Source organism: Bufo bufo, chromosome 3, assembly GCF_905171765.1.
Source record: "Bufo bufo chromosome 3, aBufBuf1.1, whole genome shotgun sequence".
NCBI lineage: Eukaryota > Metazoa > Chordata > Amphibia > Anura > Bufonidae > Bufo > Bufo bufo.
Genome location: NC_053391.1, coordinates 405,039,292 through 405,057,935, shown reverse-complemented (window position 1 = coordinate 405,057,935; position 18,644 = coordinate 405,039,292). Strand labels below are relative to the sequence as shown.

The window sequence follows — 18,644 nt, the reverse complement described above, 5'->3', positions numbered from 1 at the left end:
AGCCTGGCTATCAAGTGGGCACTCAAGTCTCTCTGTTATTATTTGTTGGGGAGAAAATTCCACCTGGTAACCGACCACTCCCTTCTTAAGTGGATGAGCCAGGCCATAGACAGAAATGCCTGGGTCGCCAGATGGTTCCTTTCCCTACAGAACTTTAAGTTTACAGGGTTGAACAAAGGGGGGGGGGGAGTATGTGACACAGTAAGGGGAATGGTCTGGGAAAACAGGTATTTTCCTCCCAGCGTGTGCTGCTGGGCTGATTTGCAGCCAGGTGGGGTCAAATACCGAACTGGATTTTAATTGCCGGTCTGAGTTTCTGGCAGCACCTGGCGGTCCTTAAATAGGCAGCTGGGCTCAGCAGCAGGATCTCTGTGTTGGGATCTGAGGCTTGGTGCAAGGTTGGAAGGGTGAGACCCATGGGCCGAGGAAACAGGCCCCCTAAAGCCTGCCGTGGACTGCTGGAGGCAGAACTGACCTCAAGGAGACTTGTCTAATAGGAACTTTCCAATTTGTGTGAAGTAACACCAAGATGTACTTTCCATTGTGTGTAAAGTAAACACCAAGACTGCAAAGTAACGCATTGTTTTGTGCATTTGCCTCAAGTGTGAATAAACACTGAAGTTTTGCGTTACGAACTTGTCTTTTGCCTCTGTACTGTGTCCGCTTACCCTATCTACCAGAGCAAAATCACACTATATATATATTTAATATTTTATATATAGGGGGAATGTGTCATCAGAAAATATAACTGTTTAACTCTTTTCCATGTTAAACATTTTTAAAGAATTTTCCATGGCAATATCTATATTTTTTAAATGTAAAAGACTCCATGTTAAAAAAAATTTGAATAAAGCAAAAAGTATAGTGTGCAGATAAAATATTTTTATGTTTATTAAGGGATTATTTTAGTTTCAGTCCACTTTGGAGGAAAATAATTCTTGTGGAGATACAAAAAAAATTAAGAATAAGTAAATCTGGCTTCATCCAGAATACTAATTCAAGCTTACCTATTAACTGATAAAAAAGTAGAAGTCTGTAGAGGCTCCTAAAATAAGTGCATAATTTATAAAAAAAAATAAAAAAAATTTGAGAAAGTGTGTATCAACATGGAGGTTAAAACAACTCTATAACAAAATCTTGAAACCTTGGGTGATGCTTATGGACCATCATTGTTAATAGAAAATAGATGCAGTGTTTTATTTTTTTTATTATTTTTTTTATTATTTTTTTTTATTTCCTTTTCCCCTGTTTTCTCTTTCTTCCTAAGGTCTCAAGCACATAACCTTATGCATGAGGCACATTTTTTCCTATTACAGACCTATTCATGTTTATGGGGCTGCAAAAATGTGGACAGCGCATCGATGTCACCCATGAGCTGTCTGCATCCATGCGGCTGTTCTGCAAATTATAGAACATGTCCTATTCTTGTCTGTTTTGCGGCAAATAATATGCATTTCTATAATAGGGACCGAGGAAAGTGCGGGAAACACATGGCCGGTATCTGAATTGTGTGGATCCGCAGTTTGCGGGCCACAAAACGGGAACGGCCGTGTGCATGAGGCATAACAGGGAGAATAGTTATTAATCTTTCAAGGGTTTTAAAAAAGTTGCAGATTCGAGGTTGAAAATTACCAAACTGAATGTGGCTAGATGGATAAAACTGCAGCCAGTTTTAAATGTCTTTTAGAATATGTAAATTTCGATGGAACATACTTTATAAAATGCTGTATTGACTAGAAAAGTAAAATTTCATTTACATATGGTTTTAGTTTGAAAGTTCTACCAAAAAGTGATATGCCAAAGACTATGATCACAGTCCAAATGGTTGCAGTCTGCTGACACCGAGGAAGCTGACAGTCTAGGGGCAATATACATAGCACAAGTGCAGGATTATGATTTATGGCAATGTAAGGTGGTAAACAAGCAGACATGACAATTAAGAAGGATTTTGTTTTTGAAGTATAAATAGCTTATTTCTCCAGCATAGACCTCAGAGCATGGAATAACATTAACAACCCACACAACTGTTCAGAAGAACAAAAACGAAAAGGCCCCTTTCATGCAGAAAGACAAGAAAGCTTTTATAGTAAGAGGAACACTTGGAACTTATGCATCATGCAGACCATAAACATGATGCCGATCAGCAAGTTACTGTTTTCCATCCCAAAGCACAGGTAAGCTTATTTATTAGGTTTATATATTTGGAAGTCATTAAAATACATTTAGACGCTTTGCAGTCTTTCAAAATTTTTTACTTATGGTAAAAACAGGTGTGTCTTATGTATAAGTACCTTCTGTAAAAATTAGGACTCTTCCTGTTGCTCTCTTTTTGTAAAACCCCTACTGGTTGTAGGGAACACCAGTATTCCATGGTACCCTATTAGGAGAACACTTTTCTACACAGTGTGACTAAATTCTTTCTTTGAGTTGCCTAGGGGAGGTTATTTGGGCCCCCACTTATGTATCATAGACTTATAGATAGTATTATAGATAGTAAAAAGTAGGCTCCGATCAGACCCTGTTTGAGATACAATGTTTTATGCCAATCACATGTCAAGTAGGGTAGCTTATAGGTCATGAAATTACATACTATGTCATGGCTATCCTATGTTTATTTCATGGTGGATAAAATCCTGCCAGATGCCCTACAAACAAGGCATTTAAAACAGTTGCTCATCAGATTACTGAGAATTGGGACAATTGTCGGGAATGAACATTCTTACAAATGCTTGTTCCCGATAATGGCCAATGTAAAAGTGAAACTATTAACCGAACAAACGCTTGTTTGTCAAGTGATTCACCTTTCATGCGGTGCCAAAAATCATTGTCTATCAACAATTATCTACAAGTAAACTTTAGTTGAACAAACAATCGTAGTAAAGATTATTCTTCCCCATACAACTTGCAAACAGCCAGTGATTGGGAATGAATTGTCTTGATCAGTGCATGCTCTGTTATCCCATGAACGGTGTTAAACAATAACCGATACCTTACCGTTTCTGCTCTGCTCCCATTCCAATGCTTCTGGATGCCGCACCAGTCTCTACTTCCTGATCCCTCTCAACATACAGGACATAACTGTCTGAGGAGCATCACTACTGTGACCAGGGATCCAGAAGGACCAGGAAGAGACTGGCAGTGGCCCAGGAATAGATAAAATGGGAGTGGTGGGGAATTTGTAAAGTGAGTATCACTTAGTTAATAACATTTTGAGCCAGTTTAAAAATAAATAAATAATGGATCAGCCCTCCCTCTTTAACTTACATTCTAATTCCTATTTTTCACATGTTTTTACAAAGATTTAAACGTGTAAAAACTACTAGATATAATCCTTCGAGATGCTTCATTTTTGTTTAATCAGTGAAAGATTAATTTATGTAGATATCAGTCAAACAAAGACCGTTTCCACTTGAGAACAATTGCTGACCCCTTGACCTCTCAAGCTGTGACTGCTCGGTTTACTTTTAACAGTTAGGGGCCCCATTTTCTCTCTGCTGGATAGAAAACATGAGACATTTCTGTGCTTTGCAGGCATAACATCCCTATGATTAGTATTCAGTTTCTTTGTGAGCTGAACATAGGGGGGTCAAATATTTATAGAGCTGCATATAGCTCTAACCAATGTCGGACTGGGATGCCTAGGGCCCAGCAATAAAACTCATTCTGGAGGCCCACTGTTCAGCAACATGAAAATAATACCTGCCCATACAGAGGCTGACATCAACAAGATGCTACAAAATGATTGATTATGGGGGTCCCTGCAACAACTTCAAAAAGGTGGGTCCCAGGGAAGACAAGATATTGGCTGGCCTGCCTCTATTCCTAAAGGCCTTAACCTTCCGATGCGTCTATAATAATAAACTGGATAGTCTACACAGTTTTTTATATTGATGTAGATTATTTGAGATGCTGTGCTGGTGGACTGGGGGCCCACTTTTTTCTGTGGCTCACCGGGGAATTCCCCTGTTCCCCTGTGGGCCAGTCCAAGCCTGGCTCTAACCCTGGGAGAGATGTTAAAGAGCCCATTTACAAGGGTCGATGCGGAAAACAGTGGACGGGAACATCAATAATCCACCGTTCAGCTGCAGCTCTGTATAGGGATAACATATCGCAACTGCGATCGTTCAGAGTCATTGTTTGTCAGCAGCATATTCCTATTTACAGAGCAATGTACAACCCATAAGTGATGATTCCATGTGCTGCATACATGACGGGCCAGTGGCTATACAAGGGTTTTGCTTGTTTGTTAATCAGTCGCCTTTACAGGGGCCAATTGCTGGGAATGAGCATTCATAGGAATGTTCGTCCCAGTCCTCAGCCCATGTAAAAGTGCCTTAAGTCTCCAAGGGATTGCATGTAAATCCAGGGTCAAGTTTTACTTCATGTTATACGTATATACATAAATAGAATATATGGTGACTGGAGTTTTAGAGGTTGGGGAGCAGTTGACCAAATAATACTTGTTACTCCGTAAAATTCACTGTGTCTAATATTTTAGAAAAAAAAAAATAATACTATTCTATAGGAATATCATTTGCATGAAAATATGTAAAAATCTCAGTGCAGTACAATACATTCAATATTGCAATGACTTGCAATGACTGTCTTGATTTAAGGCAATGATTTAAAGAGTAGCTGCTATATGTGGAAGTTTTCTACCAACCATCTGTTTTAAGGATGGTGGGTATAAAACTTCAACACATATTATATAAATCTCTCCAAGAGAAAAAAAATCCATACCTAGAAAACCTTCTTCATCCACGATAATAGTATAGTCTTCTGGAGTTTCCGTCAGACTGAAAAACTTGCACCTATGTGGGGGGGGGGGGGAAAAACACAGTTTAAATATTCATACTTCTGCTCACACAATAAATCATCAGCTCTAAAGATTTATGGGGTAATTTATCAAAATGGTGTGTTACTTGTTACTTGATAAATTTGTCTTAACCTTAAACCTAACACTTTTGTCTAGAGAAGCTTCTCCAGTTTTCCTACTTCGCACTCCTACTGGAGTGAGATTGTGACTTTTTTTATTTATTTTTTAAAGTCTCAATGATAAATCTGAAGTGAAACTCATTAACATAGCTAACCACACCCACTTTTCCACCTACATAAAAAAAAAAAACTGGAGTGAGTGGTGTAAAAAATGCAAAAAGTCACAAAATTTTGCTCAAGCAAGTAGAAAAAAAAGTTGCGAAAGCCCTATTTTTTTTACTTTTGACACCAGATTTCTGGAGTGAAGGTATGATAAAGCAGGGCTAATGTGTAATAACCATTGACCAATGCACTGACTATACAAGTATTAAACACACCTGTCTTAGGAAAGAAATATAGATATTAAAAATGCAGAAGCATTATTGATTGTTATGCTAATGAATCAATGTGCAGAAAATATATACTACTGGAGAACGGAAAAAGAACACCTGGAAAACAATGCAACTGAGCTGAGACTGTGGTGCCTGGTCAATGCTCACACAACCGAGGTGGTGCAGAATACACCTCTGTGGAATGGATAGAGACGGTTGCTGCTGCACTACTCTTATTCACTTTAAACGGGAGCAGTGCTGCTGTAACAAAGATTGTCCATTACACAACGAATGAAGCTATGTCGTTCCGGCGCCAGAGCTACTCCTAAAAAGCTGATTGGTAGAGTTGTGTGGTGCCGGAACCCCCGCTGTTCTGATCTTCATGATCTATCCTAGATATAGGTCATCAGTTGTTAAACACTAGACAACCCCCTTATGCAACGACAATGTGGTCCTTGTGCACCCACGTGTCCACCCAGTCACATAACACCGCTTATTTCCTTGCATCACACATAAAAGTGGTCAGTGCAGATAGAGCACAGAAATACAGCATTCTGAATGGTCTTCTACACTATGATAATCCAGTGTTTGGTCTTCAAGCGTCTCCCCCTCCCTTCTAGGCTTGCAGCATATGAGTGTTGGGAAACATATGTCTTGTTTTTATCTTGGCAGCTCACAGAATGTAGATGTATTATTAGATCAGCAAAACCTCGCTGAGAAGAAAGCTCAACCCATGGTACAATTACATCAGTGTGTCTCGCCCATTACCCCCACCATCTCCACACATACCTTCTTCTTAACACACTCCATCATCTCACTAATGGAAGTGGGAATAATTGTGATGCTTGGCACTTTCCTGCACCTCTCAAACCCTTAATCTATATTTTCGGTAATTAAACTATTTAAGCAGCAGCCTATCACAGCCAATTTATTCTTCAAGATGCAACAACATTGCCAAACACAAGCAGATTCCGAGGTGTGAGGAAGATGGTTATATATAGCAATGGAAACATGCTTTTCTTGGATGACAGGCCTCGAACACTGAAATAACACTTGGCTTATACAAAACAGATATAAATAACACCAACAAATATATATTCAAGGAAACTCAGGACTATATTAGCATAGGGTAATAAATAATACCGCATTATGTCTACTTCAGGCTTATAGCAGTGAACAATAAATTTCTCTAAAACACAAATTTTATGCAAAAAAAGAATATAACACATTTATGTGATCAATATTTGTGTATCTTCATGCCATATATCATAGTAATGTGAACAACGGCCCAGATTTACTAATTCTGTAGATGGCGTAAGCTTAGACAGGCAGTCTAGACCTGCACCAGATTTATCACAGTGGCTCAGCCTAGATGATCAATCTAGTGCAGGGATAGACACTTTTTTCTAGCTCTATACCAACTATTACTTGGCTTACTTTGAGACAGATTCTTACACCAGAATTGCAGCACAAACGGCGCATCTTAGGTCCGCCCCTTTCTTGGAAAAGCCTCACTCCTTTCCGCAAAGCCTGCCCCCTTGATGAGCATGTCGGGAAAAAGTGTAGACACTCTAGATCAGTGATGGGCAAACTCGGCCCTCCAGATGTTGTAAAACTACAAATCCCTACATTCCCAGCGTGCCTACAGCAGGGCATGATGGGATTTGTAGTTTTAAAACAGCTGGAGGGCCGAGTTTGCCCATCCCTGCTCTAGATGCACCAAAATTTGTGCCACTTTTTAGACAGATTATTGGCGCAGACACAGTAAATCTGGCCCAATATCTTAGAAAAGTGATGGCATATGCCTAGGATATACCATCACTTTATGATCAGTAGGAGACTGACCTCTGGAACCACCAATCTTGGGAACTGCAGCATGGCACCATTCACATGTTCGTTTATTGTCATTTTATGTATTATGGTTTGACACTTTGGAACCAATTATTAATTTTCCATAGAGTTCTGGTCTGATCTTACAATATTTTCCAGTTACATTGGTTGTTCCAAAACAATCTAATGGAGGAGCACTTGAATATGCTAAGCTACTTCTTATATATTTTATAGAAATATTAAAGTAATTTATCTGTAATGACTAGAAAGGCATGATGGCGAAGTGTAGAACAGCATAAATGGCTAAAAACTAAATTTCTATTTCAATAAGCATTAACTAAATGAGCAGCCTAAAAATCCGCCTGACTGGTAAAATAAATCTGTGTTGCTTCCACATCAAAGGGTCATCTGTTTCCTATGTATAATCAAGTTCCCCACATTGTGGAATACATAAATGTCTTCACAATAAGGAATAATGGCAATAAAATAGTATTTATGACAGTCCCCTAAAGCATAACACTATATTGGTAAGATCACTCCAGTGATTTTACTGCCAGATGCATATGCTGTAGACACTTGTATCAGAAAATGGAAATTCACCCGCAAAGTATATACTGCTTATTTCAGTGCTTCAACAAGTAGACATATAGAAACCCTTTTAAGGAGGTCAACCTCTATACATTTGCTGTACAGTATACATTATAATCCCTGCACCATGCGTACAATATACATTATTATCCATACACCATGCTGTTCAATATACAATATAACACCTACACTGTGGGGTTATGTTGTATATTGTAAGGCATGGTGTATGGATTATAATTTATACTGTACAGCAGTGCAGGGATTATAATGTATATTATACGGCATGGTGCAGGGATTATACTGTATTTTATGGGATGGTGCAGGGGTTACACTGTATGCTCTTTAAGGTGACAATTATCTTAGGTTTTCCTATCGCCCACCTTTGATGGCGCTGTGACCAGCTCAGACCGACCCCGCTCAGCAGCTGCCAAGGTTTAGAGGGAACACTGTTCCCATGTCCTACATTGTAAGGCTGGGTTCACACCTGAGCGTATTCGATAAGCGCTTTTTACAGGCGTTTTTATCTGGCGTTTTTTGGAAACACGCGTAGTACGTGCGTTTGTGTGATTAATCCAATAAAAAACTGCGACAATACGCCCCAGAGAAGCTCCTGTACTTCTTGGGGCGTAGGGCATTATACAGCGCATTCGTACGTGCCGTAAGACGCTCAGGTGAGAGAACCATGCCCATAGGGAAACATTGGTTTTTGCCTGTTGAGCGTTTTACAGCGCGTAGGAACGTGCTGTAAAACGCTCAGGTGTGAACCTAGCCTAAGGCTCCCCTGCAGGATTTAACCAACAGCAAGTGAAAATCAAAACCGATTTGCCACAGGACGCAATGGTAGGCTTATAACTCTAAAATAAGGAAGTTTTGATAAATGGTGGTATTTGGGGAAAGTGATATAACAGTGATATCTGTTGGGCGGAATACATTTATATTAGTGGCACAACCCCTTTAATTAGATTCTGCATAGAAGTGAAAAGTGTCTAATAAGCCTGGCCAGTTTTACTTTTACTTCTCATTTCAAACTGTTACAAGCAGCCCAAGCGAATACACAATTCACGGCACAATTTCTGGCATTAAATATTGGGGCAATAAATGTAAAATGTAAACATGAAGAAGTGTTGCTTTAACATGCAGAACAATGAAGGGATGAGAAGCTACTACTCAGCATTCATAATGATAAAAAAAATTAACTTTTTACTGGTTCTCATAAACTACATTGTAAAAACTCTGCTCAGCAAGCCAGTCTAATATGCATTCTGATGGCTAAATGGCCTGAATAACTCAGTGATATGTTTTCATCTCTGGGTAGCTCCACATAATTAAATAGTCATGAACCTTGGTGAAAAATGCTTTTTCTTTCAGCAGTATTCATGAAAATGCATCAGAAGATTCTCAGCTGGGTCAGATCGCATGACAAAGAGAACAGTGCTAGACCAAGCATGACAGTCACAGTGTCAGGATGAATCCTTCTGCATTTGCTGGGTATAATATATATATATATATATATATATATATATATATATATATATATATATATATATATATATATATATATATATATATATATATATATATATATAAAAACGCTGGATTCAACAGTATTAAAAATACACATTTTAAGTGCCTTATAAAATTATATCCTTGCCTACTTCTACCAACATCCAAAATCGAACATTCTGAACAGAGAAATAACATGGAATAACTAGTGTAGAATCGATGGAGGCGGATCACTATTTTATCTGTTTAAAGGGGTTGTCCGGGTTCAGAGCCGTAAAACGGCTAGGGCAGCGATAAAGCCCGCCCATCAGAGCCGGTGACGTCATCGAACACACTGCCGGGCGGGAGAGAGAGACCTTGCCCTGTGCGATTTAGCGCAGGGCAAGGGAACGCATCGGAGCATGAGATGCTCCGATGCTAGCCTCAGGAGGGCTGCCTGGGTGAAAATAAGGGTATTCAGCTCTGAACCTGGACAACCCTTTTAAAAGGGCCTGCCTGTTTTGGAAATCTAATTTTACAAAACATAGTAATAAATGTTGATATCTGATTAATTGGGGACTTGTAAGGCCTCTTTCACACAGGCGTCGCGTGTGAGGGCTGGACAAGATGCGGGTGCGTTGCGGGAAAATGCAAGATTTTCCCACGCGAGTGCAAAGTGTTTAAATGCGTGTGAGAAAAATCGGCATGTTTGGAACCCAGACCCGAACTTCTTCACAGAAGTTCGGGTTTGGGTTAGGTGTTGTGTAGATTTTATTTTCCCTTATAACCATGTTGGAAAAAAATTATTGAACTCACCTCATCCACTTGTTCGCACAGCCCGGCTTGTCTTCTTTCTTCTTCTTTGAGGACCTGGGAGGAAAAGGACCTTTGGTGACGTCACTGCGCTCAAAGATCCTTTTCCTCCCAGGTCCTCAAAGAAGAAGAAAGAAGACAAGCCGAGCTGCGCGAACAAATGAATGAGGTGAGTTAAATTTTTATTTTATTTTTTTTAACCCCTCCATCCCTAATTTACTTAGCATTCTGTATTAAGAAAGCTATTATTTTCCCTTACAACTACGTTATAAGGGAAAATAATAAACGGGTCCCCATCCCGATCGTCTCCTAGCAACAATGCGTGAAAATTGCACCCACAGTGCGGTTTTCCTACAGAATACATCTAATTGCTGGGAGTCCTTGAAATGGTAAACCTGGTGATAAGCTTACCTAAAACAGACCACTACATTACCATTTATTAGGTTACCCTGTTGGATGCCGGAGCCAAGGAACAGAATATTGTAATCACTGGATCCAGAATACAGCGGACATCACTGGCACCTATCAGTTCACATTCACTATAATGGGGCCCATCAGGTTTCCAGTATGAATTAAAAATACCCTGCATGCAGCAGTATTTCATATTTTCTTTATTTTTTTGCTGGAATCAGCCATTGAGGCTCATCCCAGAACCTCCACTAAATAGGTCAACTTAGTAAGCAGCATTTCAATGGGGTAAATAATAGGAAGTTCAGAAAATATGTCTGCTATCATAATAATTACTATCTCAGATGCTTGCAAGCCTGAAAACCTTCAAAATGATTTACATATTATGTAATTATTTTATGGGATCTTTTCTATCCCAGATTTAAAGGGAATGTGTTATCAGAAAATGACCTATTATTTAAATCACATTTTATGTTTAACAAATTTTTTAAGAATTTTTTAATTATGTAATATTGTATGTATAGTTTTCTATGTCAATATGTATCAATGAAAGACCACAGAAGTCAATAGAGTCAGCTGTAGACCATTGTGTCAATGGCCCATGTGGCTGCCATAAAACAATTTTCTTAATGCTTTCAAAATGTTTTTAAAAGAGGACCTTTTATGGGTCCAAACATTGAAAACTAACTATCAGGATATTTAGCGTGGTGCCCAGGGATCTCACTGCACTTACTATTATTCCTGGGCGCAGCTCCGTTGGCCCCCGGTATATTCTCCCGCTCTGTATGCTAACTGCTAGCATTGGAGCAATGGGGGCGGACGGCCCTTTTTCTCAATGGGCGTTCCTTCTCCCTGGCTGTAGCGCTGTTCAATCAAAGCGCAGAGCATCACAGCTAGGGAGGAAAAAAAAAAAAAAAAAAACTTACCTTCTTCCTGGCTGCGACGCTCTGCGCTTTGATTGGACCGCGCTACAGCCAGGGAGAAGGAACGCCCATTGAGAAAAAGGGCAGTCTCCTCCCCATTGCTCCGATGCTATCAATTAGCATACAGAGCGGTTGAATATACCGGGGGCCACAGCGGGCGAACGGAGTGGTGCCCAGGAATAATAGTAAGTGCAGTGAGATCCCTGGGCGCCGCGCAACATATCCAGATAGTTAGTTTACAATGTTTGGACCCATGAAAAGTCCTCTTTAACCACCTCAGCCCCCAGTGCTTAAACACCCTGAAAGACCAGGCCACTTTTTACACTTCTGACCTACACTACTTTCACCGTTTATTGCTCGGTCATGCAACTTACCACCCAAATGAATTTTACCTCCTTTTCTTCTCACTAATAGAGCTTTCATTTGGTGGTATTTCATTGCTGCTGACATTTTTACTTTTTTTGTTATTAATCGAAATTTAACGATTTATTTGCAAAAAAATGACATTTTTCACTTTCAGTTGTAAAATTTTGCAAAAAAAACGACATCCATATATAAATTTTGCTCTAAATTTATTGTTCTACATGTCTTTGATAAAAAAAAAATGTTTGGGTAAAAAAAAAAAATGGTTTGGGTAAAAGTTATAGCGTTTACAAACTATGGTACAAAAATGTGAATTTCCGCTTTTTGAAGCAGCTCTGACTTTCTGAGCACCTGTCATGTTTCCTGAGGTTCTACAATGCCCAGACAGTACAAACACCCCACAAATGACCCCATTTCGGAAAGTACACACCCTAAGGTATTCGCTGATGGGCATAGTGAGTTCATAGAACTTTTTATTTTTTGTCACAAGTTAGCGGAAAATGATGATTTTTTTTATTTTATTTTTTTTCTTACAAAGTCTCATATTCCACTAACTTGTGACAAAAAATAAAAAGTTCTATGAACTCACTATGCCCATCACGAAATACCTTGGGGTCTCTTCTTTCCAAAATGGGGTCACTTGTGGGGTAGTTATACTGCCCTGGCATTCTAGGGGCCCAAATGTGTGGTAAGGAGTTTGAAATCAAATTCTGTAAAAAATGACCTGTGAAATCCGAAAGGTGCTCTTTGGAATATGGGCCCCTTTGCCCACCTAGGCTGCAAAAAAGTGTCACACATCTGGTATCTCCGTACTCAGGAGAAGTTGGGGAATGTGTTTTGGGGTGTCATTTTACATATACCCATGCTGGGTGAGATAAATATCTTGGTCAAATGCCAACTTTGTATAAAAAAAATGGGAAAAGTTGTCTTTTGCCAAGATATTTCTCTCACCCAGCATGGGTATATGTAAAATGACACCCCAAAACACATTCCCCAACTTCTAATGAATACGGAGATACCAGATGTGTGACACTTTTTTGCAGCCTAGGTGGGCAAAGGGGCCCATATTTCAAAGAGCACCTTTCGGATTTCACTTGTCATTTTTTACAGAATTTGATTTCAAACTCCTTACCACAGATTTGGGCCCCTAGAATGCCAGGGCAGTATAACTACCCCACAAGTGACCCCATTTTGGAAAGAAGAGACCCCAAGGTATTCGCTGATGGGCATAGTGAGTTCATGAAAGTTTTTATTTTTTGTCACAAGTTAGTGGAATATGAGACTTTGTATGAAAAAAAAAAATCAAAAAAAAAAAAATCATCATTTTCCACTAACTTGTGACAAAAAATAAAAAATTCTAGGAACTCGCCATGCCCCTCACGGAATACCTTGGGGTGTCTTCTTTCCAAAATGGGGTCACTTGTGGGGTAGTTATACTGCCCTGGCATTTTCCAGGGGCCCTAATGTGTGGTAAATAGGTAAATGACCAGTGAAATCCGAAAGGTGCTCTTTGGAATGTGGGCCCCTTTGCCCACCTAGGCTGCAAAAAAGTGTCACACATGTGGTATCGCCGTATTCAGGAGACGTTGGGGAATGTGTTTTGGGGTGTCATTTTACATATACCCATGCTGGGTGAGAGAAATATCTTGGCAAAAGACAACTTTTCCCATTTTTTTATACAAAGTTGGCATTTGACCAAGATATTTATCTCACCCAGCATGGGTATATGTAAAATGACACCCCAAAACACATTCCCCAACTTCTCCTGAGTACGGCGATACCAGATGTGTGACACTTTTTTGCAGCCTAGATGCGCAAAGGGGCCCAAATTCCTTTTAGGAGGGCATTTTTAGACATTTGGATACCAGACTTCTTCTCACGCTTTGGGGCCCCTAGAATGCCAGGGCAGTATAAATACCCCACATGTGACCCCATTTTGGAAAGAAGACACCCCAAGGTATTCAATGAGGGGCATGGCGAGTTCATAGAATTTTTTTTTTTTTGCCACAAGTTAGCGGAAATTGATATATTTTTTTTTTTTCTCACAAAGTCTCCCGTTCCGCTAACTTGGGACAAAAATTTCAATCTTTCATGGACTCAATATGCCCCTCACGGAATACCTGGGGGTGTCTTCTTTCCGAAATGGGGTCACATGTGGGGTATTTATACTGCCCTGGCATTCTAGGGGCCCTAAAGCGTGAGAAGAAGTCTGGAATATAAATGTCTAAAAAATTTTACGCATTTGGATTCCGTGAGGGGTATGGTGAGTTCATGTGAGATTTTATTTTTTGTCACAAGTTAGTGGAATATGAGACTTTGCAAGAAAAAAAAAAAATAATTCCGCTAACTTGGGCCAAAAAAATGTCTGAATGGAGGGTGATCAATGACAGGGGGGGGTGATCAATGACAGGGGGGGTGATCAATGACAGGGGGGGTGATCAGAGAGTCTATATGGGGTGATCACCACAGTCATTGATCACACCCCTGTAAGGCTTCATTCAGACGTCCGTATGCGTTTTGCGGATCCGATCCATCTATCAGTGGATCCGTAAAAATCATGCGGACATCTGAATGGAGCTTTACAGGGGGTTGATCAATGACAGGGGTGTAATCAATGACAGGGGGGTGATCAGGGAGTCTATATGGGGTGATAACCACAGTCATTGATCATGCCTCTGTAAGGCTTTATTCAGACGTCCGTATGCGTTTTGCGGATCCGATCCATCTATCAGTGGATCCGTAAAAATCATGCGGACATCTGAATGGAGCTTTACAGGGGGTTGATCAATGACAGGGGTGTAATCAATGACAGGGGGGTGATCAGGGAGTCTATATGGGGTGATAACCACAGTCATTGATCACGCCCCTGTAAGGCTTCATTCAGACGTCCGTATGCGTTTTGCGGATCCGATCCATCTATCAGTGGATCCGTAAAAATCATGCGGACATCTGAATGGAGCTTTACAGGGGGTTGATCAATGACAGGGGGGTAATCAATGACAGGGGGGTGATCAGGGAGTCTATATGGGGTGATCAGGGAGTCTATATGGGGTGATCACCACAGTCATTGATCATGCCCCTGTAAGGCTTTATTCAGACGTCCGTATGCGTTTTGCGGATCCGATCCATCTATCAGTGGATCCGTAAAAATCATGCGGACATCTGAATGGAGCTTTACAGGGGGTTGATCAATGACAGGGGTGTAATCAATGACAGGGGGGTGATCAGGGAGTCTATATGGGGTCATCAGGGGCTAATAAGGGGTTAATAAGTGACGGGGGGGGGGGGGGTGTAGTGTAGTGTAGTGGTGCTTGGTGGGACTTTACTGAGCTACCTGTGTCCTCCGGTGGTCGATCCAAACAAAGGGGACCACCAGAGGACCAGGTAGCAGGTATATTAGACGCTGTTATCAAAACAGCGTCTAATATACCTGTTAGGGGTTAAAAAAAAACACATCTCCAGCCTGCCAGCGAACGATCGCCGCTGGCAGGCTGGAGATCAACTCTCTTACCTTCCGTGCCTGTGTGCGCGCGTTCACAGGAAATCCCGGCTCACGCGAGATGACGCGTATATGCGTCGCTGAGCGCAAGGCTGCCACCTCCGGAACGCGAATCTGCGTACAGCGGTCCGGAGGTGGTTAAGAAAAGGTCAGGCAAGATGGCCGCCCCATAATCATGTTCATGAAATAATATAAAAAACAAATCTACAATCAGAACATAAAAACAGTTTAGAAAAAAATGAGATTTGTATGTGCCGATATCTGGTTTTAACTGGCAGATAAAAATTTGGATGATACATTGGCTTTAAGCTAGCTGATAGCCATCTCTCCCAAGCCCCCCATATATATGCATGCTTGCTCAACCAAGCATGCATATGTAGTGAATGGGGAGAGGTCATCAATATCAGACTGGTGGGAACCCGACACCCCAACGATCAGCTGTTTTGAGCAGCTGCTGATGCCAAATACTATTCAGTGGGTGGGGCCAGAAGCAGAAGGCTCCATTTACTGTGTACTACTGCGTACGGCAGCTCAGCTCCTATCCTGAAGACAGGTCATCAATATCTAATAACAGATTTACATGGGGCAATTATAAGGCTGCTAACGAGTTCTTATCAGCATGTTGAGCTATAGACATATATTACTTATAATCTTTATCTTTCATTATGGTTTTTTAAATTTGTCTGTAATTTTGGGATAGGTCGTCCAGAAAAATTCTGATTGGCAACCCTGCATATCTCCCAAAGAGGGTCATGAGCGATCACACGAGCGCTGTGGGCTCTTGATCAGCGAGGGTGGCGGGAGTCAGACCCCCATCAATCTGATAGTAATGATCTAACCTGAGGTTATGTCACCAATATTTGACACTGCACAATCCCTTAAAACAAGAAAATTCTACATACAGATTTTACCATTCCAGTTAAAAGGAACCGCTCTTGATTTTATCCTACATAAAGATTTATACAGCTTGATTTGTCAAACCACTATGATAGCATTACACTGCTTTGCAATAACTTTGTCAACATGTCCTCTTATATACTGTGCATTTTCATGTGTAGAAAATGAACTTGTAATAGCGTGTGCACTAATATTACCCCTGAAGAGTCACCTGGGTAGTGCCATTCTGCTGAGGAGTCATACAGTCCCACACCCCTCCTGGCTTGATTAACATCCTACAGGCTAGGATATAACACAGCTCTGGCTGTATTCAGGGCCGGTGTTCGTGATATTTCCCTACCCGTGAGATTTCCCTACCCTCGTCACTTCCTGTTGTGACGCGGCCGCACCAGACATGACGTTCCAGCTTTGGGAGGAGGTGTGCCTCGCCGCGCAGGCGCACAATGACGGGGTAGGGAAATTTCACACGAGAGTTGGGGAAAAGGGGCCACCTAATGCGCTTGCACCTTACCTCTCAGCTGGACACCGTCCAACACTGCACATGTGCAGGGAGCCTCACCAGCGGTTAGAGGGTAGGGAAAAACTACGGGCCAGTGAGCACTGTAAGAGATCAACCAAGAACCAGCACAGATGAGACTAGCTCCAGCAAAGGCTAACGGTCGAGGAGTAGTCAGCCGCACTTGCGCACTGGCGGCGCACCTCCTTCCAAAGCTGGAACGTCATGTCCGGTGCGACCGCGTCACAACAGGAAGTGACGAGGGTAGGGAAATTTCACGGATAGGGGAAATATCACGGAACATCGGCGCAGTGAAGCGAGGTGTACTGACCTTGGCTTCATCTGCAAACTGCGCATGCGCCAAATGCTCCATGCAAACAAATAGTTTGAGGAAAGACTTTAAAATAATTACATTTATGTCACTAGCAGCTAGGACAGCAGGGGAGTTCAGTAAACCTATATTCCTACCCAGTACAGTCTATGCATTTTATTGGAGAAAATTATGTCAGGAATTTAGAGCTATAAAGCTCAGCACTTGGATTTTATCTCCACTGATAAAGTGTTGTAAAATTGATGGAGGAATTCATCCAAGTTGAAGGTGTTTATATCCCATTTCACATGTAGGACACGGAGGACTGCAGGAATGATCAAACTTTGATAAAAATGAATTTATCACCTTATTACAAGTGATGTGCGCAGAAAGGCATGGCCTACAAAACATTTCATACCATGACAGAAAGTTCCGCAGTATCACAGGATACCAAATGCCTACCACTCCTTTGTGTGTTGTCCACTTTCCTATTCTTATTCCATTGAATAAGCTAGAAAATGCTAATCAACTGCCTCCATAAACATTGCCATAGGAGGGACCCCATTAGTGCCTGAAGAGTGCCCAAGAACCTTCATAGGGTGCTTTATCTTTTCTCATACAGAACTAAACATCCTCACAATTAGGGCTCATTCAGATGGCCATATGTGTTTTGCAATCCGCAAATTGCGGGTCCAGGAAAACATTGATACCGGCCGCGTGTGTTCCGCAATTTGAGGACCGCACATGGCCTTCACTCTCATAGAAAATGCATATTTTTGTCCGCAATTGCGGACAAGAATAGGACATGCTCTATATTTTTTGCGGGGCCACGGAACGGAACAACAGATGCAGACAACACACGGTGTGCTGTCCGCATCTTTTGCGGCTTCATTGAAATGAATGGGTCCACACCCGTTCCGCAAAAATGTGGAACGGGTGCGGAACAAAACATACGGCCGTCTGAATGAGCCCTAACAGGTTATTAATGTCTGGCTTCTTTCAGCCGCCACTGGGGGTGCTCAATGCTTGCTCCTCCTAGAGCAGATCGTCAGCAGTCTTTGCATGGCACTTACCTCCTCTACTTAATGGCAAATTTCTGGACAATGCAGAAGAGTAGGCAAATAGGATACACAGCATAATAACTTTTCAGTAGGAAAAGTGGTTGTCTACTGAGCCCGGATATATATTTTGGTGATAACTTTTTAATTTTTAAGGAGAATTAATCATATGTAAGGTATTTAATTCTAGTTGCAGTAATTAGACCCAAGTTCTGCCTTTTTTTTATGGTTTGTAGCGGTTTATCAGTATAAATAAATAATAATGAAAAATCCTAAATTCACGCAATTTTTGCACTGGTTATTATGTTGAGACTTCCTGTTCTGTACAGATCACTTTTCAGCAGCCATCTGATCATCATCACAAACAGAATTACAAATGACAGATAAAAACACTCTACGGATAAACACAGGAGTCAACATTCACAATAAGTGATGGTCACAGTTTATCGACTTACCCTCTCTGCACAATAACCTCTGCAGAGAGGGCAAGTCATCTCCTGTCCATTGCACCTATGGTCCATGTGTCTGCTCTAAAGCAGACTTCTAAATGGCTACTCAGGCAAGATGGCAACTACCATAATCATGTACAGATAAGACAAAAAATCTACAGTCAGAAAATAGCCTGAGCCACTGGAATAAATCTGGTGCAGATCCAGACAGCCTCTTACACC

At 41.1% G+C, this 18,644-nt stretch overlaps 1 protein-coding gene across 1 annotated transcript in view; it reads right to left on the bottom strand.

The window, feature by feature from the left end:
• CASTOR2 (cytosolic arginine sensor for mTORC1 subunit 2) overlaps positions 1-18,644 on the bottom strand; it is a 164,046-nt gene that overhangs the window by 76,210 nt on the left and 69,192 nt on the right. The window contains exon 2 of the mRNA XM_040424824.1: positions 4,741-4,811. Coding sequence (XP_040280758.1) covers positions 4,741-4,811 — 71 coding nt within the window. The remainder of the gene's footprint in view (positions 1-4,740; positions 4,812-18,644) is intronic.